General features: G+C 40.6%; 2 protein-coding genes across 2 annotated transcripts in view; both read left to right on the forward strand.

The window, feature by feature from the left end:
• The window catches only part of LOC131688550 (beta-1,4-glucuronyltransferase 1), a 128,010-nt gene that overhangs the window by 60,264 nt on the left and 43,074 nt on the right, over positions 1-24,672 (forward strand). Inside the window, exon 3 of the mRNA XM_058972863.1 lies at positions 19,794-19,947. Coding sequence (XP_058828846.1) covers positions 19,794-19,947 — 154 coding nt within the window. The remainder of the gene's footprint in view (positions 1-19,793; positions 19,948-24,672) is intronic.
• On the forward strand, positions 6,908-8,387 carry LOC131688551 (uncharacterized). Its single transcript, XM_058972865.1, has 3 exons — positions 6,908-7,105; positions 7,159-7,921; positions 7,990-8,387. Exons 1-3 carry the CDS (start codon positions 7,012-7,014, stop codon positions 8,327-8,329), a joined length of 1,197 nt encoding a protein of 398 aa, XP_058828848.1. The 5' UTR covers positions 6,908-7,011; the 3' UTR covers positions 8,330-8,387.

Here is a 24,672-nt window from a genome sequence, read left to right on the forward strand (position 1 = left end):
GAAAATCTTTGCCCGTGGTGATAAAAAGCTTTTTGTGTATCGACTCTAACTTCTAGCGAATGTTATTAGACTATTGATGGTCTTTCAAGGCACCTGAGTCCAATTGAACCATTCTGGAGCCAGAACTCAGAAACAAATAGTAGCCGCCCGTAGGAGGGATGTTAACAACTGAACAAACCTAACAAGGCTTCGGGAGTGGAGTAGAAGCCATCCGCTTAATATTGATTCATGCTCCGGTTTTAACTGTCACACAACATTGTCAAGGCAGTTGCGGCAATTTTCTGGTTGCAATTGAAGACAGGAAAATCCAACTAACGACAATCGTATTTTCTCTTGTGGAATCACGTTGGAGGTAGTGCGCAATATTCGTACACTGATGCGCTATAATGCGCACCACTTCCGACGTGATGGAATAGCACTAAACAAGCGAAAAAACGATTGTCGCTGGTTGGATTTTACAGTTTTCAACTGTAACAATAATATCATCAATCGTCTGAACTCTCGATCGAAGCAGATCGTTTTCTTGTGCTGTGCATAGAGTGGATCAATATAAATATATACATTGTGAAGGCCAGTCATTGTTTGCGGCAGGCTTTGTTCGCCGGTGCCTAGGTTGGTGAAGTGAATAGTTCAATAACCGGACAAGCCGCTATATAAGCTAAGTATCTTTTTTTTTTCTCATTTCCCTTTCCCCCGATCTGTCGCTACTTCTTAGATCCCTTTCCCCTGAATATAAGTTTCATCTCTCGTTTACACCACGTGCTATCCTCGTGCCTAAATGGCCGAGGGCGAAGTAACATTGGATGGGAATGATATTCCCATGGATATACCGGATAAACCCGAAATTACTCCCTCCCCTGATTCCCCCAGTCCTCCTCGTATTAAAACATACCCACCCAGTTCAACTGGGCCCTGGGTGGTCTATTTCCGGCCCATTACGAAATCGCTTAATATTTTAGAGATCTCACGGGAGCTGACTGCTAACTACCCGGCCGTAGCTCAGATAACACGTGTTAGAGCTAATAAGATACGCATATTAGTGAATGACCTCGACCAGGCAAACCAGATTGCTCGCAGCGAGCGCTTTACAAAGCAATTTAAGGTGTATATACCTTGTTTGGCAGTGGAGATCGACGGGGTCGTTGCCGAACCGGGTTTGAAGTGCGAAGACGTGTTGAAGTATGGAGTTGGTTGCTTTAAGGACCCCTCACTTGAACATGTGAAGATTCTGGAATGCAAGCAATTGTATTCAGCAAAAACTGAGAATAATAAGACAACTTATTCATTGTCAGACTCGATTCGGGTGACTTTCTCCGGGTCTTCCCTCCCCAACTATGTTCTCCTGGATAAGGTTCGTCTACCGGTTCGCCTGTTTGTACCGCGGGTAATGAACTGCAGCAATTGCAAGCAGCTGGGCCACACAGCCACCTATTGTGGCAATAAGAAAAGGTGCGGCAAATGCGAGGGAGAACATGAGGATGACGCTTGCAGTGGAGAAACTGAGAAGTGTATTTACTGCGGGGGCCTTCCGCATGATCTTAAATCATGCCCCGCGTACAAACAGCGCGGGGATAAAATTAAGCGCTCCCTTAAGGAACGCTCGAAGCGCTCTTATGCAGAAATTCTTAAGAATGCTTCGCCATCTGTCCCTTCCGAAAATTCCTTTGCTCTTTTGGCTGGCGTTGAGCAAGAATCTGACGACCCACAAGAGGGAACATCTTTGGTTAACCCAGGGGAGTCCAGGAAGAGGAAAAATCAAGCTTCCCCTAGATTGCCTCGTAAGGGTGCCAAGGTGTCGTCCACTCAGAGTGCGCCAACTACAATCAATAAATCCAACGGAAGTGATGCACTAAAGCCGAAGCAATTTGCTCCAGGACTTGGAAATTTTAATTCTAACAAGGAGTATCCACCACTTCCAGGGACACCAAAAACCCCAAGTGTTCCCTTTTTTCAAACAAATACTCAGTCCAGTAGCGGACTAATGAAATTTTCTGACATAGTGGACTTAATTTTCACAGCTTTCAATGTTACTGATCCTCTTAAAAGCATTCTGATACATTTTCTCCCTATGGTGCAAACATTTTTGAAACAGTTGACTGCTAAATGGCCCCTCCTTGCAGCGATCGTATCCTTCGATGGCTAAGTCATCAAACGAGGTCACTGATGCGATCACTGTCCTACAGTGGAATTGCAGAAGTATCCTCCCGAAAATCGATTCCTTCAAATTCTTACTAAACAGTTTAAAATGTGATGTTTTCGCATTATGTGAAACTTGGTTAACTTCCGATATAAATCTCAACTTCCACGACTTTAATATAATCCGTCTGGATCGAGAAAACCCTTATGGAGGAGTACTTTTGGGGATCAAAAAGTGCTATTCTTTCAACCGAATTAACCTCCCTTCGACACCAGGCATTGAAATTGTCGCTTGTCAAGTTCTAATCAAAGGTAAAGACCTTTGCATTGCTTCCATCTACATTCCTCCTAGAGCCTCGGTAGGGCACCGAACGCTTTGTAATATCACGGAATCCTTACCGGCACCGCGGCTAGTTCTGGGAGACTTTAACTCGCACGGTACGGTATGGGGCTGTCTTCATGATGATAATAGATCAACATTAATCCAAGATCTTTGCGACAATTTCAACATGAACATCTTAAACACGGGAGAAATGACGCGGATTCCTACACCACCAGCACGCGCAAGCGCGTTGGATTTATCGCTATGCTCGACATCGCTACAGTTAGATTGCAGGTGGAAGGTGATCCCTGATCCCCACGGTAGCGATCATTTGCCTATCGTGATTTCAATTGCTAACGGTTCAAGACCATCGGAAACAATCAATGTCTCGTATGACCTCACACGGAACATTGATTGGAAGAGTTACGCGACCGCGATATCCGTTAAAATCGAATCCACTCAAGAACATCCTCCGGAGGAAGAGTACAGGTTTTTGGCTGGCTTGATTCTCGACAGTGCGAATCAAGCTCAGACTAAACCAGTACCCAGCGCGAATACCCATGGACGGTCTCCCACCCTGTGGTGGGATAAAGAGTGCTCAGAGCTGTACGCGGAAAAGTCCACTGCATATAAGGCCTTCCGGGAAGACGGGTTACCCGCTAGCTATCTACAGTACGCGTCGTTAGAAAGGCGAATGAAGAGTCTAATGAAAGCCAAAAAACGCAGTTATTGGCGCCGGTTCGTCGACGGGTTAACGAGAGAAACAGCGATGAGCACTCTTTGGGGTACGGCTCGACGTATGCGTAACCGTAATAGTACCAACGAGAATGTGGAATATTCAAACCGTTGGATATTCGCTTTCGCCAAGAAGATCTGTCCGGACTCTGTCCCGGTACAGAAAACGTGCCGCGCCGCGTCTCCTCACGATACCGCGAACGAAACACCGTTTTCGATGGTGGAGTTCTCACTTGCTCTCTTATCATGCAACAATAACGCCCCAGGGTTAGACAGAATCAAATTCAACTTGCTGAAGAATCTGCCTGACACTGCAAAAAGGCGCTTGTTGAATTTATTTAACAAGTTTCTTGAGGGTAACATTGTCCCTCATGACTGGAGGCAAGTGAAGGTCATCGCCATCCAAAAACCAGGAAAACCAGCCTCCGACCACAACTCGTATCGGCCGATTGCAATGCTGTCCTGTATTCGGAAGTTGTTCGAGAAAATGATCTTGTATCGCCTCGACAATTGGGTTGAAGCAAATGGCTTACTGTCAGATACACAATTTGGCTTCCGCAAAGGCAAAGGGACGAACGATTGCCTTGCGTTGCTTTCTACAGAAATCCCAATGGGCTATGCTAACAAAGAGCAGATGGCATCAGTCTTCTTGGATATTAAGGGGGCTTTTGACTCAGTTTCTATCAACATTCTGTCAGAGAAGCTGCACCAGCATGGTCTTTCGCCAATTTTAAATAACTTTTTGCTAAACCTGTTGTCTGAAAAGCACATGCACTTTTCGCATGGCGATTTAACAACATTGCGATTTAGCTACATGGGTCTTCCCCAGGGCTCAAGTCTAAGTCCCCTGCTCTACAATTTCTACGTGAATGACATTGACGATTGTCTTGCCAATTCATGCACGCTAAGGCAACTTGCAGACGACAGCGTGGTCTCTGTCACAGGGCCCAAAGCTGCCGACTTGCAAGGACCATTACAAAATACCTTGGACAATTTGTCTGCTTGGGCTCTTCAGCTGGGTATTGAGTTCTCCACGGAGAAAACTGAGTTGGTTGTTTTTTCTAGGAAGCGTGAGCCGGCGCAACTCCAGCTTCTATTAATGGGTGTAACGATCAATCAGGTTTTCACATTTAAATATCTCGGGGTATGGTTCGACTCTAAAGGTACCTGGGGATGTCACATTAGGTATCTGAAACAGAAATGCCAACAAAGGATCAATTTTCTCCGAACAATAACTGGAACATGGTGGGGTGCCCACCCAGGAGACCTGATCAGGTTATACCAAACAACGATATTGTCGGTGATGGAGTACGGGTGTTTCAGTTTCCGCTCCGCTGCGAACATACACTTCATCAAACTGGAGCGAATCCAGTATCGTTGCTTGCGCATTGCCTTGGGTTGCATGCACTCGACCCATACGATGAGTCTCGAAGTGCTGGCGGGCGTTCTTCCGCTAAAAAATCGATTTTGGGAACTTTCATATCGATTGCTCATCCGATGCGACATTCTGAACCCGTTGGTGATTGAAAACTTCGAGAGGCTCGTCGAGCTTAATTCTCAAACCCGATTTATGGCCTTGTACTTCGACTACATGGCACAGAGCATTAACCCTTCTTCATATACTCCCAACCGTGTTCGTTTCCTAGATACTTCTGATTCTACTGTGTTCTTCGACACATCCATGAAGGAAGAGATTCGTGGAATCCCGGACCATATACGCCCGCAAGTGATCCCCAATATATTTTATAATAAATTCCGAGAAGTCGACTGTGACAAAATGTTCTACACTGACGGATCAAATCTCGATGGGTCCACTGGCTTCGGTATCTTCAACAATACTATCACCGCTTCATTCAAGCTCAATGATCCCGCTTCAGTTTATGTCGCAGAGTTAGCTGCAATTCAGTACACCCTTGGGATCATCGACACTCTGCCCACAGATCACTACTTCATCATTTCGGACAGCCTCAGCTCCATCGAGGCTCTTCGTGCGATGAAGCCCAAAAAGCAATTCCCATATTTCCTGGGGAAGATACGGGAGTCCTTGTGTACGTTATCTGAAAAATCTTATCAAATTACCTTTGTTTGGGTCCCCTCTCATTGCTCTATTCCGGGCAATGAAAAGGCCGACTCATTAGCAAAGGTGGGCGCATTAAATGGTGACATATATGAAAGACCAATCTGCTTCAACGAATTTTTTAGTATTTGTCGTCAGAGGACACTCAGCAGTTGGCAAACCTCGTGGAGCAATGGTGAACTTGGACGATGGCTACATTCCATTATCCCAAAGGTATCAACGAAGCCTTGGTTCAGGGGGATGGATGTGGGTCGGGATTTTATTCGTGTAATGTCCCGACTTATGTCCAACCACTACACCTTGGATGCGCATTTGCGGCGTATTGGGCTTGCGGAGAGTAGTCTGTGCGCTTGTGACGAGGGCTATCACGACATCGAGCACGTTGTCTGGGTATGCGCCGGGTATTTAGACGCCAGGTCTCAGTTAAAGAATTCCCTTCGGGCCCGAGGTAGACCACCCAATGTCGCAGTCCGAGATATGCTGGCAAATCGTGATTTCCCCTATATGTCCCTTATTTATACTTTCATAAAAACGATAAATATCCCAATTTAGCCCCTCTCTTTTTATTTCTCGTTTTAGAAGTTTTCTCCTGCCTTTTGGGACCGATCAGCTCCAGACTGCAACTATGTAACCGCCGTCGCACTTACCACTACGGAAACTGAAGCGAGAGCGACTCGAGGTCCGATGACTTTTGAAGGATTCCCCGCGGGTCCGAAGAATACCATCCGCCAATCCGACCTACTAGACTGAGGCGCTAATTTGTCTCGCTGATCTCCCGTTTGCCCGAAAGTTGCAAGTTTTGCTCTTCTCTCCCGGTCACCATCTACGCTTTCTCTCCCCTGTCCTTGATACAACTGCTTCTACAGCCCCCTCTGAATATCTTGACCAAGCATAAGTCTCCGCTAAAAAAGTTCAAATTTGTATTCTGTATTCCTAGTTTTAAGATAGTTGTAATTTTACCTCTTTGTTAAAACTATTGTCCCCCATCTTGTAAATAGAATTGTATCCCTAGTTTTAAAACACCGGTGAATTTTCTCATAAACATTTGTTCCCCCTTTTGTGTACCAAACTATATTGTTAGTTTTAAGATAACTGTAAATATTTCCTAAAAAACTATTACTATTGAATTCCTTGTTTTAAAATTTTTCATAAAAAAAATCTTTTGCTCCCTCTCTTGTATATAGAATCTTATTTCTAGTCTTAAGATAGCTGTAAAATTTTTCTTTAAAAAAAAAAAATATTTCACCATTGTAACCTCCTAGTTTTAAAATATCCAAAATGTAAAAAAAAAATATTTCACCATTGTAACCTCCTAGTTTTAAAATATCCAAAATGTAAAAACAAAAGAATTTGGCACCGCCAAGCTAACGCATTTGTGCCTATCAAATAAACGAAATGAATAAAAAAAAAATAAAACAATAATATCAAGTGTTTATCACTTAGGCCATTTTCGTTTTTGACGGTGTTGTCGGTGCTACACTCATTCAAACTTGGGACTAATCAGTCTATCTCTTTTTTGCACTACACTGATGTTCCAACAAGAAAAAAGGAAACGCAAAGAATCCGACACCCAAAATTTTATCCTTTCAAGCGACGCTCATCAAATTAGCATTGACTTATTCTATCTGTCATGAGGTTGCTAATTTCATTCGACTGGTTAGTATCACCGAACCACAAGTGAAAATTTTCCCTTTTTGTTATTTAAACCAAACATACCAAATTCGCCGCATATCGCCCGGCCATGGGGTCTCGCAGAAGCTATCTCCCCCTTAGCTCAATGCAATCGGACAGTGACAGCACTTCGCTTTCTGAAGTGGAAGACAACTGGAGTGATAGTATGTAATAATAATTTCTTGTCGCTACCAACTAACAGTTTGTTTATTTACAGAAAGAACTTCTTTTATCACAACTGGATCGTTGAGCCATCGTTTACAGAATAACTCGAATAAACACGTTTCCAGAAAGCATCTAGACCACACAATTATTGGTCACAAATCAGACCACTACCCAAAACAAGCCAAACTTATTTGTGATCATTCTTCAGCAGTGAGATCTGAAGATGTGTCCGATGCTACTGCAACTCCCTCCAAAGCCCAAGTTCGCCGAAAAAACCCTTCTAAAATGATAACAGGCACGATCGGAGGGATAAGATATGTTCTCCCATATGAGACTATCGAAGATTACGATTCTGATACGAAAGCTCCCCCTGCGGAAGGTCAGGAACAATGGGCGATCGAGTCGACGAGCAATTCGGTCGAAACGGAAACTGTTATGCGAAAGAAAACTCTTTGTGGTGATTTTTCATTCGTAAAAGTGAACGAGCCGACATCTGAATCCGACAAGAAAACATCTGAGCGTTCTGAGATTATGAATAAGACCACAGTACAATCAGAGAGCGACTGTGTCAAATTAGAAGTCAAATCTGCTAAACTGCTCAAGATACAACGCATGCCTGTTCATTGTCCCATTACCGGTTGCCAGGAGCAGGTTTGTTCTTCCTTTTTTTCCTCGCACCTGAAGAGGGATCATTCCCAAATACTGCGAAGATTTCTTGATCCCGGACAGACACATACGGTTCTCGTTGATCCGGCAATTGAAGAGTATGGCGTTTGTCACTGTAATGCTGTCCATTACTTGGGCAGTAAGTTGCGGTAGGTTATTCCCCATTATAGGACGATATCTTTGAATTTGAGATTTCTAAATTTCTTCACCTTCTCAGAAATTTTGGTAGTAGTGAATTCAAAGACCATCTACCGGTGCTTTTGATGTCCACGAAATTCAATTTTATCGATTTGGATCTGGCTGACCAGGAGCAGACTGATAGGCAGCAGTACATGTTCTGGTTGACAGGGATCGTGTCGGACTATTTGAAGACCGAGTACACCCTGACCGTTGGCTCGTTCAAATGCCAGAGAGGTTTCATTCACCCGCTCGGGCAACCGCAGGGTATCGAAAGTGTCTATCGATCTGGAGCTGGTGTGATCGTATCGCAGCAAGAGGTCGGTCGGTTGTTGAACCAGAAGGATAAACTTTTGCGGTTGAGGGTATCTCTGAAATAGGAAGCAAAATTTTTTGTGCGATATATTTTTATTTTATATAAGAGGCTATACATTATACAGCGATAAAATAACAGTGGAAAATGTCTCACGTCAAACTAATTCAAACCCAGCCCTGGTTGTTCGACACTAAATCGCCAATGTCAGCTCAGCCGGTTTTGCACCTTCGCGTTCAAATGTGTGTGTTTCGTTTAGACACCAAACAAAGAAATCTTGTTTGACTTGAAATTGTTTGAGCTTGGTACAAGCAAAAACCACGAGACCACGTTCGACCTGCACGGGTGGCTACCAACACCTGACGAGAGATGGCATGAGTCACACTCGAATCGGTGGCCACTTATCTGTAGTTCCGCGGTTGTTGCATCTATTCAAATTTGCTGATAGGTACTAAACAAACTGTCAAGTGTTATCTCAGAAAACACGCTTGTTTGATGGTGGATATCAATGTTTTTCGGCTAGTTTAAAAGACACAGACGTATTACCATTTTGAAATGCTCGATGGCGACTTCCGCTTTTGATAAATCCTCTGTAACCTTGCCAATATGGTTATTTTCGGAATGGGGTTGAAGAGTAGATGATGGATAGCGATGTCTGAAATAGTTTTGAAATTCAGGGTGACTTCCGGTTTTGACAAAAGCTCTATAACTTCAACAATATGGATTTTTCAGAATATACTTGAAGAGCAGATGACGGAAATCGATGTCTGAAGCTATTCCAAAATTTTATGATGGCGTCTTCAAGTTAAATTGAATTCTGTATAACCTATTATCGTAAATTTTCTCAACCAAAAATTTCTATCTCGTTCTTCAAAATGACGACATTCATAGATTTCCTTCATCTACTCGTCAAGTCCATTTCAAAATACCCTTCTGGTTATGGTTATACAAAATTTCGCTCAAATGGAAGTCGGCACCTTGGATTCCAAAATGGCACCAAACCACCATATCCATCATCTGCTCGTCAAGCCTATTCCAAAAATAACCATTGTAAGGATTATCAATAATATTGCACACCTAGAAGTCGCCTTTTTGGATTTCAAAATCTTTCCAATCATTAATTTTCATCATCTACTCGTCAAGCCCGTTGGGGTATTAATTATTAGGGTGTCGAGCATATTGATCAACCAGAAGCCGCCATCTTGGATCATATCAAGCATATTCTAAAATTACCCATATTATTGGGGTTGTATTGGATTTCAAAATGGCACAAAACATCCCTTTCCATCATCTATATGTCAAGCTCGTTCCATAATTACCCATATTGTTGGGGTATTCGAGAATGTAGATCAACCAGGAGTCGCAATCTTGGATTTAAACATTGCGTCAAACATTCGTTTTCATCATCTACTTGTCAAGGCCCTTTCAACAGTACCCATATTGTTGGGGTTATAGAGAATATTGTTCAACCGGAAGTCTTCGTCTTGGATTTTAAAATGGCGTCAAACGTCCATTTTCATCATCTACTGTCAATCCCGTTCCAAAAATACCTATTTTGCTGGGGTTATCGAAAATTTTGCTCAACCACCATCTCGCATTTCCAAATTGCGAAAAACATACATTTTCAGCATCTATTTGTCAATCCCGTTCCACAAATACTCATATTGTTGGGGTTATCAAGAATGTTGCTCAACCGTCATCTTGGATTTCAAAATTTCTATTATATTCTAACCTTTACACAGCCAGTATTGAAAAGCATCCTGAAAAACACTGCAGTTATTCTGTAGTATTTTTCTTGTCAATATCAATATTTGAAGCATATGTCGCAAATATTAAAAAGGTCAGGCCTGCTGTGCAGAGTTGGGTTTGGGTTTCGGATGTTTTTCCAAACTATTAACGATTGAAGGCTTCCAGCATGTTTGGTTTTAGGCCGTCACTACATGATTTCCCCACATACCCGCAGCATGCGCATCCTCCCTGATTGCGCACAACTAGCAAATGCTGGGCCAATCCCGAAGCCGACAGCCATTACTTCACATGGAAATTTCAAGACTTTATGCAAAGTTGCATAAAAATGAAAATGTTTTGGAATATTTTCTAAAGTTGAGAACTTATTCGAAAGCACACAAGAACTAGTTTAAATGTCCGTGAATATCAGTCCGTGAAATTGTTCATGTAAAGATATTAAGATCACGGAAACAATTAGATAAATCACGAACTAAAACATGACAGTGAAACGTATGATTGTGGGAACTATTTCACGATAACGAATCATGAACCAGTTTACGAGGCACGAGATCCAAGTGTTGTAATTCGAGTTACTTAAAATAGTTCATGAGAAAACATCGAGACCGTGAAAGTTTTGTGATCTAATTCAAAACCACGAAAACCAAATTACGATCAATTTGTAATTTGACAGAGCGATTGGTTCGATGGCGAGTGCCAAGAGATATTGGACGAGAAGAATGCAGCAGCTTCAAGCCACTCGTCAGAACATGGAGTCATATCGACGGAAGCGAAAACAGCAGACTCGTCTTTTTCAGGACAAAAAGCGCCGCCTGGAAGAGTCTGAGAGAAAGGAGATGGAGCTGCTGTATCGCTCTCAGGAAACGCGGGCGTTCTTCAAGAAGCTGAATGACTCTCGCAACGGTTTTGTGCCGCGGGCCGAAATGTGGAGAGACAAGGAAGGTGGCATCTTGACGGACGAACGTGAGGTGGTCGAAAGGTGGAGACAGTACTACAATGAACATCTGAATGGTGCGCAGGCGGACAATCGGGCGTTCGAGGAGGACGATTATGTCAGTGTCGCAGCCGACGGGGATGATCCGGCGCCTACTATGCATGAGGTTAACGAGGCTATTCAACATCTCAAGAACAACAAGGCAGCTGGTCAGGATGGTCTAGGAGCGGAACTGTTCAAGGTGGGTCCGGAGAAACTGACGGAAAGCATGCACCCAATAATCGAAAGAATCTGGGACAGAGAACAGCAACCGGAGGAGTGGAAGGAAGGGGTCATCACCCCGATATACAAGAAAGGCGACAAATTGGACAGTGAAAACTACAGAGCGATCACAGTGACAAATGCCGCTTACAAAGTGCTATCCCAGATTCTGTTCCGGCGCACCACGTTACTTGATGCGGACACCAGATCACTGAGGCGTTTTCGAGAATAGGGCGGACGAGCGAACAGTACAGTACCTTCCGACAATGCGGGTCGTTGAAGTCCTTAGCAATCTTGGAAAGAAATCCCAACTGACGTGCTGCTTTTGAAATAATCTGCAAGCGTTGCAAATCGAACGTCAGTTTCGCGTCCAATTGCACTCCTAAATCACTCACCTGTTCAACTCTTGTCAGAATTGTACCGTTAATCCTATAATCGAACTGCACCGGGCATAAAATGCGATGGAACGTAATCACTTGACATTTCGCCACGTTAATGACAAGCCTATTGCTGCCACACCAATCCACGAAAAGTTGTAGTGAACCTTGTAGGCGCCAACAGTCTTCTACAGAACGAACAATAAGGTACAAACTTCAAGTCGTCAGCATGAACTAGTTTGCAGCCGGCTCTCAGCAGCAATGCGATGTCGTTGAAATATAGTACGAACAACAGAGGTTCCAAGTTGCTCCCTTGTGGAACACCACACTTGTTGGAAAATTGTGACGATGTGCAGTTATCTAATGTTACTCGCAGAATTCTTCCGGAAAGATATGAATCTAACCAAGACACAAATTGTGAAGAAATGCCGAGACGAGACAGCTTGCATAAAAGTATTTCATGATCAATTTTGTCGAATGCTGCTTTCAGATCAGTGTAGATGACGTCCATCTGCGATTTTGTCTCCATGCTAGCGACACACTTGGACACAACACTTATTAGCTTAGGAATTTGGCAAGTTCCCCGGTGCATCAAGAACCGTCATAGGTGGTCAATATGGTCAAAGCTAATTCGATTGGTCAATAGTGATCTAGACCCGCAAATCCAACTAAGGTTACATACATTTTAATATGTATTGCATCATTTGGCCATCATGGTGATACCAGTTTACATAGGAATTTCCCGTGTGACTGAACTCTTCAACCCAGAACTCCGGAATTCCGATGAACAAAAAAAATGAGAGTTGCACCTTTCATTTAAGTCTAAGTGTGTGCAAAGTGATTCAGCCATCGCTGAGAAACAGAGGTGATATTATTTTTCCATATACACACACAGACATTTTCCGATCTCGACGAACTGAGTCGAATGATATACGTGAATCGGCTCTCCGGGCCTCGGTTATACTGTCGATGTTTGGAGCGATTCCATAACCTTTCTATACAAGAAAGGCCAAAAACATAAACCAAAACACTACATAAAAACATATTTTAATCCACCTAGCGGTGCAATTGTGCCTTTCTCAATCATGAATCACGAGAATGTGTGCGTTGTTTATATTCATTAAAAACTTTTAAATGCATATATTACATTTTATTATTATACATCACATGACAACTATATACAGTAAAATAAATCATTATTCGAGTTTTAAAATTTTGAAAAAGAAAAAACAGCCACGGTAATATTGAACTGAAAAAACCTATTTTAATCCACCTAGCGGTGCAATTGTGCCTTTCTCAATCGTGAATCACGAGAATGTGTGCGTTGTTTATATTCATTAAAAACTTTTAAATGCATATATTACATTTTATTATTATACATCACATGACAACTATATACAGTAAAATAAATCATTATTCGAGTTTTAAAATTTTGAAAAAGAAAAAACAGCCACGGTAATATTGAACTGAAAAAACCTGTTTTAATCCACCTAGAGGTGCAATTGTGCCTTTCTCATTTCTCCAAACTATGATTTAATAGCTGGTTCATACAATATAACATTATGGAAATGTCTTTCATTCTTATTACACTTGGTAAGTATATATTAGAGCACCTTTTTGCATTCATCGCGGTATCGGTTTGAATCGGAGTTTTCTATGTGATAGCACTCCACAACCCGTTACTCCGGAGCTGGAAGTCGGATGGAGATGGAATTTAATATCAGTTTCCGACAACGCAACACCTTTCATTTGAGACTAAGTTGATCAAATCGTTCTAGACATTTTCGAGAAACCAATATAACAGTTATTCTGAATTTGGATACTTCCGGATCTGTCGATGGTGGCCAGTGTGGCCAAAAAGACTTTGAATGACTGTTGGTGACCTAGATCTACAAATTCAACAGTTGTGTTTACATTTTGGAATAAATTCACCTTTTTGCATTCATCGCAGAATTCGTTAGAATCGGGATTTGCTGCGTGATCGTACGTATCACCCTGTAATTCAGGAACCAGAACTTGGATCCACACAAAATTCATCAGCAGCTGATGGACCTTTCATTTAAAATCAAGTTTGTCAAAATCGGTTCAGAAAATTCCGAAAAACCGATGTGGACAAATCAACAAATTTTGTTTTGTAACCATACTCTTCAACTCGTAATCCGGAAGAAGATGTCGGTTGAAAATGAAATTCAATAGCAACCTATGGGAATATTATACCTTTCTTTTGAATTTTAGTTTGTAAAAATCGGTTCAGCCATCTCCGAGAAACCGATGTGGACATTTTGTTAACAAATCCGCACATACACACACATACATACATACATACATACATACATACATACATACACACATACATACATACATACACACAGATATTTTGCGATCTCGGCGAACTGAGTCGAATGTTATATGAGACTCGGCCCTCCGGGCCTCGGTTAGAAAGTCGGTTTTTGGAGCAATTGCATAACCTTTCAATATGAGAAAGGCAAAAGAATAATATTTAATTAGCTTAATCAGCATGAGTTCAATATTATCTTCATGTGATTATATTTTGAAATGTTGGTGGAATGGGTTTGAAAGTGGAGCGAATGGGGGGTTAGTAGAGTGGGAGTGGAGGATGCGTCAGAAATCCTTCATCTTATTTCGGTATACGGGGTGGATGAAGGAAATGCGGGCGTGAGGGAGATCCAAGGGGATGAAGGAGGGAGGTGTAAGGGCAAGGCGGGGGGAAGGGCGGCGACGCAATACTGAACTGCATATTTTGCCTTCCATTTGAGACTTAGTTTGAGAAAATCGATTCAGTCATCACCGAAGAACTGATGTGACTTTAATTGTGGAATATGCCCGGAATTCCGGACTTCCGGAATCGTCGATAGTGGACAATATATTCAAAGAATGTTTGATTGGCAATCAGTGATCTAGATCTGCGATTAGAAGTAATTTGGTGACCATTTCAATTGTTTTTAGCCTCTGAGGTATTACGATTGTACCGATTTATATGGGAAATTCCAGTGTATCCTTACTAACACCCCTGTAACTCCGGAAGCAAGAGTCAGAACCGAATGAAATTCAGCAGCAGTCAACGGTATTACTGTATCTTTCATTTGAAATCAAGTTTGTAAAAATCGGTAAAGAATTCGTTGGCGAATGGGTGTGATATTAGCTTAGGAACACCCGCCATGTTCCCCGGGGGCGTCATGAACCGTCATAGGTGGCCAATGTGGTCAAAGCTGCTTTGATTGATCATTAGTGATCCAGACCCGCAAACTAGAGTAATGTTACATCAATTTTAATATGTTTTACATCATTTGAACATTATGGTGGTACCAGTTTATATGGGAATTTGCTGTGTGACCGCACTCTTCAACCCGTAACTCCGGAACCGGAAGTCGGATCAACTAAAAATTCAATAGCAGCTTATGGGAGCGTTATACCTTTCAGATGAAATTAAGTTTGTGAAAATCGGTTCAGCCATCTCTGAGAAAATTGTGTGAGTTTAAATGACACACACACACATACACACACACACACATACACACACACACATACATACACACACACACAGACATTTGCCGATCTCGACGAACTGAATCGAATGGTGTATGACACTCGGCCCTCCGGGCCTCGGGTAAAAAGTCGATTTTTACAGTGATTGCATAGCCTTTCTTTATATGAGAAAGGCAAAAAGGTGCGAAATCGGCAAAGTCCCAAAAAGTCGATTTTAATAAAAAAAAAAATTTTTTCGAGATAACATAAAATCTCGACGTTTCATGCATTTTAAAGATGTTTGGCATCAAAAATACGAATTCGATTTCTGAAATTTCATGAGGTCCCCCCTTTGAAAAAAAAATTGAGTTCCGGCTTATATGGGAATTTCATATGTGACCGGACAATTTAGTCTATATTTCCGGACCCATATAAGCGATCCGTACGAAATTTTATTGACATCTATGGGGATATTATAGCTATCATTTGGGACTAAGTTTGTGAAAATCGGCCCAACCATTTTCGGGAAACTGATGTGAGTTCGTAAATTTTGAAAGATGGCCGCTTTTCCCAGGCACATCCGGAACCGTCTATGGTGGTCAATGTAGTCAACGAAAGTTTGGTTGGCCGTCGGTGACCTAGAACAGCAAATTTAAGTTGTTTGAGAGACATTTTAGCGAAATTTTTACCTTTTTTGCTTTCATCGGAGTATCGGTTTAAATCACAATTTGCTATGTGATCGCACGCCACAACCTGTAACTCCGGAACCGGAAGTCGGATCGGGATGAAATTAAATAGCCATTTACGGGGACGCAATACCTTTCATTTGAGGCCAAGTTTAGTCGAATCGGTCTAGCCATCTCCGAGAAACCGATGTGACTGTTATTCTGAATTTAGATACTTCCGCCGGGGCTTCCGGAACCGATGATGGTGGCCAATGTGGCCAAATAGACTTTAAATGGATGTTAGTGACCTAATACTACAAATAGAAGCAGTTGTGGTCATATTTTGGAAAAATTTTCACCATTATACATTCATTGCAGAATTTATTAAAATCGACATTTTCTGCGTGTTCGTACTCATCACCCTGTAATTCCGGAACCGGAAGTCGGATTCATTAGAAATTCAATAGCAGCCTATGGGAACGTTGCACCTTTCATTTGGGACTAAGTTTGTAAAAATCGGTTCATCCATCTCTGAGAAAAGTGAGTGAGATTGTGTTCGCGTACACACACACAGACGCACATACACACACACACACATACACACACACATACATACACACACACACAGACATTTGCCGAACTCGACGAACTGAATCGAATGGTATATGTCACTCGGCCCTCCGGGCCTCCGTTAAAAAGTCGGTTTTCAGAGCAATTGCAATACCTTTCTATTGAGAAAGGCAAAAAAGTGCGAAATCGGCAGTCCCAAAAAGTCGATTTTTACAAAAAAAATTTTTTCGAGATAACATAAAATCTCGACGTTTCATGCATTTTAAAGATGTTTGGCATCAAAAATACGAATTCGATTTCTGAAATTTCATGGGGCCCCCCTTTGAAAAAAATTTTGAGTTCCGGCTTATATGGGAATTTCATGTGTGACCGGACCGTTCAGTCTATATTTCCGGAACCATACAAGCGGTCCGTGCGAAATTTTACAGACATCTGTGGGGATAATATAGCTATCATTTGGGACTAAGTTTGTGAAAATCGGCCCAACCATTTCCGAGAAACTGATATGAGTTTGCTAGTTATGAAAGATGGCCGCTTTTCCCGGGCACTTCCGGAACCGTCTGTGGTGGTCAATGTAGTCAACGAAAGTTTGTTTGGCCGTCGGTGACCTAGAACTGCAAAGTTAAGTTATTTGAGAGACATTTTAGCGAAATTTTTACCTTTTTTGCTTTCATCGGAGTATCGGTTTAAATCACAATTTGCTATGTGATCGCACGCCACAACCCGTAACTCCGGAACCGGAAGTCGGTTGGGGATAAAATTTAATAGCCATTTACGGAGACGCAACATCTTTCATTTGAGACTAAGTTTGGTTGATTCGGTCTAGCCACCTCCGAGAAACCGATGTGAGTGTTAGTCTGAATTTGGATACTTCCGCCGGGGCTTCCGGAACCGATGATGGTGGCCAATGTGACCAAAGAGACTTTGAATGGCTGTTAATGACCTAGTACTACAAATCGAAGCAGTTGTGGTCATATTTTGGAAAAATTTTCACCATTATACATTCATTGCAGAATTTCTTAAAATCGACGTTTTCTGCGTGATCGTACTCATCACCCTGTAATTCCGGAACTGGAAGTCGGATCCATTAGAAATTCAATAGCAGCCTATGGGAACGTTGCACCTTTCATTTGGGACTAAGTTTGTAAAAATCGGTTCATCCATCTCTGAGAAAAGTGAGTGAGATTGTGTTCGCGTACACACACAGACGCACATACACACACACATACACACACACACACATACATACACACACAGACATTTGCCGAACTCGACGAACTGAATCGAATGGTATATGTCACTCGGCCCTCCGGGCCTCCGTTAAAAAGTCGGTTTTCAGAGCAATTGCAATACCTTTCTATTGAGAAAGGCAAAAAGGTGCGAAATCGGCAGTCCCAAAAAGTCGATTTTTATAAAAAAAAAATTTTCGAGATAACATAAAATCTCGATGTTTCATGCATTTTAAAGATGTTTGGCATCAAAAATATGAATTCGATTTTTGAAATTTCATGGGGAAAAAAAAATTAGAGTTCCGGCTTATATGGGAATTTTATGTGTGACCGGACCGTTCAGTCTATATTTCCGGAACCATACAAGCGATCCGTGCGAAATTTTACAGACATCTGTGGGGATAATAGAGTTATCATTTGGGACTAAGTTTGTGAAAATCGGCCCAACCATTTCCGAGAAACTGATATGAGTTTGCTAGTTATGAAAGATGGCCGCTTTTCCCGGGCACTTCCGGAACCGTCTATGGTGGTCAATGTAGTCAACGAAAGTTTGTTTGGCCGTCGGTGATTTAGAACTGTAAAGTTAAGTTATTTGAGAGACATTTTAGCGAAATTTTTACCTTTTTTGCTTCCATCGGGGTATCGGTTTGAATCACAATTTGCCATGTGATCGCACGCCACAACCTGTAACTCCGGAACCGGAAGTCGGTTGGGGATAAAATTTAATAGCCATTTACGGGGACGCAATACCTTTCATTTGAGGTCAAGTTTAGTCGAATCGGTCTAGCCATCTCCGAGAAACCGATGTGACTGTTACTCTGAATTTGGATACTTCCGCCGGGGCTTCCGGAACCGATGATGGTGGCCAATGTGACCAAAGAGACTTTGAATGGCTGTTAATGACCTAGTACTACAAATCGAAGCAGTTGTGGTCACATTTTGGAAAAATTTTCACCATTATACATTCATTGCAGAATTTCTTAAAATCGACGTTTTCTGCGTGATCGTACTCATCACCCTGTAATTCCGGAACCGGAAGTCGGATCCATTAGAAATTCAATAGCAGCCTATGGGAACGTTGCACCTTTCATTTGGGACTAAGTTTGTAAAAATCGGTTCATCCATCTCTGAGAAAAGTGAGTGAGATTGTGTTCGCGTACACACACAGACGCACATACACACACACATACATACACACAGACATTTGCTGAACTCGACGAACTGAATCGAATGGTATATGTACCTCGGCCCTCCGGGCCTCCGTTAAAAAGTCGGTTTTCAGAGCAATTGCAATACCTTTCTATTGAGAAAGGCAAAACATGAATTTCACATCTATATCTATCGATATTCATCACAAGACCTTTTGTCATAGATTCTGAAGATCTTTTTTCCAAACATTACTTGCCATGTCGGGATGCATTATATTTGATATCAACACTGACGCATCTGGTTAAACAGAGGAAAACTGTGACAGCTTTGGCTAAAAGCAGGCAATAAAACGAAAAACCCTGCACCACTAAAATTTCGTCTGAAAAACTGCGACAGGAAAAAGCATTCTCCCATAAAGTCTAGAATTTTATGACCATTCATTGTTCGGTTTTTCATTTGCTTGGTTGCCCAAGCCCAAGCCGATACGCGACCACTGCTAAGATGCCCCAGATGCTGCTTGTAGTTCAGAGGTTTCAGAATCGGGATGCTTCGGGTGCTAAGACTGCTGGGGGGGGGGGAACCATCATTTAAAGGTTCGTTCTCCGTTCGTTTTACGATCGCAGTGGCATTTCCTTCTTGCCTCCTATAAATAGACAACCAGGGAGAACGTTCCGGTGCCGTCCCCGACACAGCAACCGTATCTCGTTTATGATTTGTCCGCAGTTCGTTGGGACAAGGAAGGCCAACTCGGGGGAGGGACATTTACTGTGATAATTTAGAAGTTCATAAAGTAATAATGCTTTGATTTAGACGCGTGCTTTGGGGTTGACAGTTTGCCCCTAGAAACGAACAGGCTTCTGTCTGACGTGCTCTCAAGGGGGTTTTCTAGTGTTGAAAGTGTTATCGCAATGATTAGTGCGCTTCCATTTTTATGGTGACATAAAGCTAAGCTTGCATGAGCAATATAAGTTTAATGAAGCTCTTAAATTTCGCTAAGTGGATCAAAAATCATCAGCTGATTATATTCTGTAGAATACGTCTATAAATGTACAGCCGCCAACTGAATACGATGTGATGTAGGTAACGAGTTTTTCTTTAATCTTTTGATCCGCAGATGGCAAACAGAAGTTTCGGAGAGCGATGAAACGCGTGTCTCTCACAACGTGACTAATTTTGAGTTCCTGTATGAGCCGTTTTATGTTGCACCGGACACCGTGCCGCCCCACGATGAAAGATTTCTGGGATATGGTTATACAAGGAACACTCAGGTAAGATGGTTGTCCATATATACATATATACAGATAGTGAATATACTTGAATCGTGGCTCTTAGTCGCAATCCTCCTTAATACACAATACATTTAACAAACATATAAACAGAATATTTGCGATCAAGCTATTTCTTTTGACTAGAATAGCTAAACCGGTACCTCATAAAAATGCTTGAAATGGTCGTTTTACACAAACTGAAATAATAAACATACAAAATACAAAGTGGCAAATTTTGCAAAAAGTGCTTTAATTTTGTTGTTTAGGTACCCACGCACATGTTCGTGAAATATTTTGTTATTTTTCGTTATTTGAATATTTACACACCTTTTTATTGTAATATTTTTACAGCTAAAACTTTATTTCGAATTACACGAAACTTCGCGGATGGTTGAATAAATGTTTAACTTAGAATATGACAAAACAAATGTTAACTGTTTTTACTGCTTTTTAAACAAACTTTAATACAAATCGTCGCTGTTGTGCTATCTTATGACAAGCGCCATCTAGCACATTTCGAGAAAAACGATTTTTAAAGTTTGAGATTGAATATTTTGAAACTTATAAATGGTATAAACAATCCAAAGAAGACAATTGATGCTTCTATCTATTCTGCATTAATCTCTCAAATATTACGAAGATTGGTTGACTATGTTGCGAGTTTTTACTATGAATGTAAAGGAAAGTCGCACTCACACGTGTCATAGGCGTGTATTGATGACAAAATTTGTATGGCGTGTTATAATCGTGCATGGAAAATTTTCCATAGAAAAAAATAACCATTTTTTGCTTTTATTCACATCTTTGCGTTCATATGGTCTATAAACAATCGGTGAAATGCATTTTGAAGGAAATAAGTCAGAGAATCTAGAAAAAAAAATGTTATTTTTGATTACAGTGTTGCCAAATATGCTTTATTTCCAGTGTAAAACTAAAACTGTGTTTTTCTCACTACTCGTGTAATTTTCCTTTGAAAATGTTTATGTCAATGTGTTCCTCAGACATTTTCACACATAAAAACGTTTTTAATCCACCGAACAGTGTGATGAGACTTTTCTTATAACTCTTATCACTCTCTTCGGATATTATATCGTTTGAGAACATTTAGAACTTGATGCTTCGCGATGTTTTTGATAACACATACTACATGGGATAGTGGCAGGACTCAGAGAATCGCTCAAATCAGCATAGGACAACATCAGTGCTAGAAATCTCAAACCAAACCAACGGGAAAGCGAAAAAATGGCCCATAAAATAGACATACCAACGAATTATTGTTAATGCTCTGTTAATAAAATATCTAAATTGTGGTGGGAAAATTGAATTTTCCTAAAAGGGTTATATATTGTACTGAGCCAAAAAATTGAATTTTTTTAATCGATTTGAAGTTTATACTTTACTCAAATTTCCAATGCGACTGAGAACTAAGAAATCAACGCTTTTTCTTGAAAAGGGCGATACTAGCAGTGATACCATTCAAAGAAAATCAACAGTGAATATTTCCAGACTTGGTTTTATTTCCTATTTAAGAACTATTGTGTTTTTTTACATCCTAGATTGCATGATTCAGTGATCGAAACCCAAAACTTCAAAAGTATTTGAAATTATTAAATTAAAATTTGTTTTTGCTATTGAAATTGACAAAATGATAGTATCGCCCCTTTGGCGATTGTTTACTTTTTCGGTCCCACCTATCAGCATTGAAGTATCGCCCTTACGTTTTTTACAATAACTACCGTTCTACACCACCGATTTCGTCCGTGTTTTTTCAATAGAGATCATTGTTACTATTTACAGCTGATATCAGCTTGATAATCCTAAAAAAATACGAAAATAACAGTTTCACCTCTAAACTGCTAGCAAAAAATGTATCGCCCTGTTTGTTTGCATGGAGCGTGGAGGGCGAAACTTGAAATAAACAAACAAAAATACAGTTTTGCCCGTTGTATTTTTTGCTGTAGTTTAAGAAAGCAATATCGTAGAATCAAAATTTTTAGGTTAATTTGTTGCGTTTCAAAGCCCTCATTCGCATGTATGAAAAAAGCCCTATGTTTACATTTGTAAGTATCGCCCTTTTCACAAAAAAGCGTTGAAATGAAATCGCAGCTCCTGATGTCACGCTATCTCTGAAGTGCATGCGTGCATAGTTTCAAATTTTACTTCGACATCGACTTTTTCCAAAGGTGACTTCCCAGTAGTATCCTTGATTTGAATTATTATCGCTAATCCTAATGCCAAAGAACAAATAAAAACCTCACGAAAACGAACCGTTTGGGAAAATCATCATCATTAGGGACCATTCATAAATTACGTAACGCTTTTAGGGGGGGGAGGGGGTTCGACAAGTTGTTACATATTGTGACATAGGGGGGAGGGGGAGTAAGCTAGATCGTTACGTAACATGTTTTCACCGAAGAAAAAAAAATTTCATGGAAGGGGGGGGGGATAAAGAAATTTGTGACAATTTGTTACATGGGGGGAGGGGGGAGTCAATTTTGGGCAATTTTTGCGTTACGTAATTAATGAATGGTCCCTTACTAGAATTTTCATTTTCACGAAACTTTTCGATAACCTTCCGTCACTTGCGTTAATGCACTGGGTGCACAGTGCTCTGAAAATCTAGCGAAATCGTCTTAGGGCACCAGCGGGTCTAATTCAGAGCAATCTGCGCGGCGAGTTAAATTTGTAAAGAATACTAAAAATTAATTTCTATTCCATAATTTTCAGTTCAGCAATTCGAGAGATCGTGCTCACCGCAAGCCATGAAAAATAGACTACGTTGTGAAGCGAAGTTTATGATCGATTCACAACGTAGTCTATTTTTCATGGCTTGCGGTGAGCACGATCTCTCGAATTGCCGAACTGAAAATTATGGAATAGAAATTAATTTTTAGTATTCTTTACAGATTTATTAAAAAATCACGGTTAAATAAAAAATAAAACTATTAAAAAATTTCAAATAGTTTATGATTTTCACAAACTTATTAGGAAAAATTGCTTTCGTAATATTGTGTAGAAAAAAAGCTGAAAATTTCAGTATTTTCTCTATCTGCAACATATAAACCCTTAGGTATACATATTAATTGGTATACGAATTGGAATAGGTTCGCCAAATTTTGGAAGAAGTCTATAAAATAACCCCTTGAAAACTACCTAAAAATTGTTGTAGTTCGATGCAATAAAAAAATCTCCAAAAATGAAATGTACCTATTAATGAGAAACACAGTGAATAATACATACAATAAAGACCCATTATTATCTGTCTCATGGCGTATTTTAGGCTGACAAAATGGGGACATTGACTAAATCGGGCAATTTTTTTTTATAATAAACTGAAGCTGTTAAAATATTCTTCCCGTCCCTTGATGTAGTCTGGTAACTACTTCTGATTATGATGAACTTTTTATTTTTGCATGTTTCCATCTTCATGATAAGGAAAACATGCTCAAGAAAGGATTTACTCGAATTCAGTCTTGTTCGTCTGCTAGAGCCCATCAAACATATGTTCATATTTGGCTGATAAAATCGGGGTTTCAATGTATTATAATAGATATTCAGCATTCGAAGAAGTTTCTTGTGAACGAGTGTAGAACGATTTTGTTTCTACTTACTTGAAGTCAGCGGCGTAGCCAGAAATTCGGTTTGGTGAAAATCGATCATACTGTCCAAACGGCATAATTCCGAAACCGTAATTTTTGAAGTTTTAAAAATATGTAAAATTAATTTTTCAGAAAATAGTAACAGAGTTCGTGTCTTTAGCGAATTTGTTGAGACTTTATTGTAGTCATGAATATTAACCTGAGAAAATTCACCATAAATACTTTTTGGACGATATACCGTCAAAATTATTTTATCAAATGATGCGCTGTTTAACGTTTGTAAAACTCATCGAAGATACTAAACCTCCGAAATTGGCTGTTTCAAAATGATGCTATCTTGACCTTAAATTACTGTTTTTGAATATTTGACCTATACATATAATTGGTAATACAACAAAAATCTAATGCTCATCAAAATCGATCAGGACCTGCTAGAGTCGAATGGAAATCGTCATTTTTCATAAATTTCTCTCTACATTCGGAAAGTGTTATCCTCGTTATTAATCATATTACGTTTTCGTCTCAACTCGACGCATTCCCAAAATAAAAACCTGTTTTAATCCACCTAGTGGTGCAATTGTGCTTGTCTCATTTGTCCAGACTACGATTCCATGGCTAGTTATGTTCAATACAATGGTGGAAATGAATATTACATGTTCAGTACGATTTGCACATACATACAATGGATCGACAGCCACGATCTTGAGATACTATGTGATACTGAAACATCGCTTGAAACCAGCGGCGGATCATGGAGCTTTCTCCGGGAGGTCCAGGTCCTGCCGAAAATTTTCAACTTGTTATGAAATTTTAAACTAGTTTTAATTTTAAAGTAGCAACCCCTCACTGCATACTCCCTCCGGGCCGGTATGATTGACGATTTTTAGAGTGATTGCATAACCTTTCTATATGAGAAAGGCAAAAATGTACCAAAGTCCAAAGAAGTCAATTTTTGTCAAACATCTCAATGTTTCATGAATTTTAAAGTCATTTGGCATCAAAAATACAAATTTGTGTTGTGTGATTGCACTCGTAACTCCGGAACCGGAAGTCTAATCAATAAAAAACTCAATAGCAGCCGATGGGAAGGTTGTACCTTTCATTTGAGACTAACTTTGTGCAAATC

Source organism: Topomyia yanbarensis, chromosome 3 (assembly GCF_030247195.1).
Source record: "Topomyia yanbarensis strain Yona2022 chromosome 3, ASM3024719v1, whole genome shotgun sequence".
In the NCBI taxonomy this organism is placed as follows: Eukaryota; Metazoa; Arthropoda; class Insecta; order Diptera; family Culicidae; genus Topomyia; species Topomyia yanbarensis.

Bases quoted from the DNA above. Each gene is read 5' to 3' on its own strand.
- LOC131688551 (XM_058972865.1), top strand. From the start codon at position 7,012: ATGGGGTCTCGCAGAAGCTATCTCCCCCTTAGCTCAATGCAATCGGAC. The intron at 7,106-7,158 runs GTATGTAATAAT...GTTTATTTACAG, and splicing joins GGAAGACAACTGGAGTGATA to AAAGAACTTCTTTTATCACA. The intron at 7,922-7,989 runs GTAGGTTATTCC...TCACCTTCTCAG, and splicing joins TACTTGGGCAGTAAGTTGCG to AAATTTTGGTAGTAGTGAAT.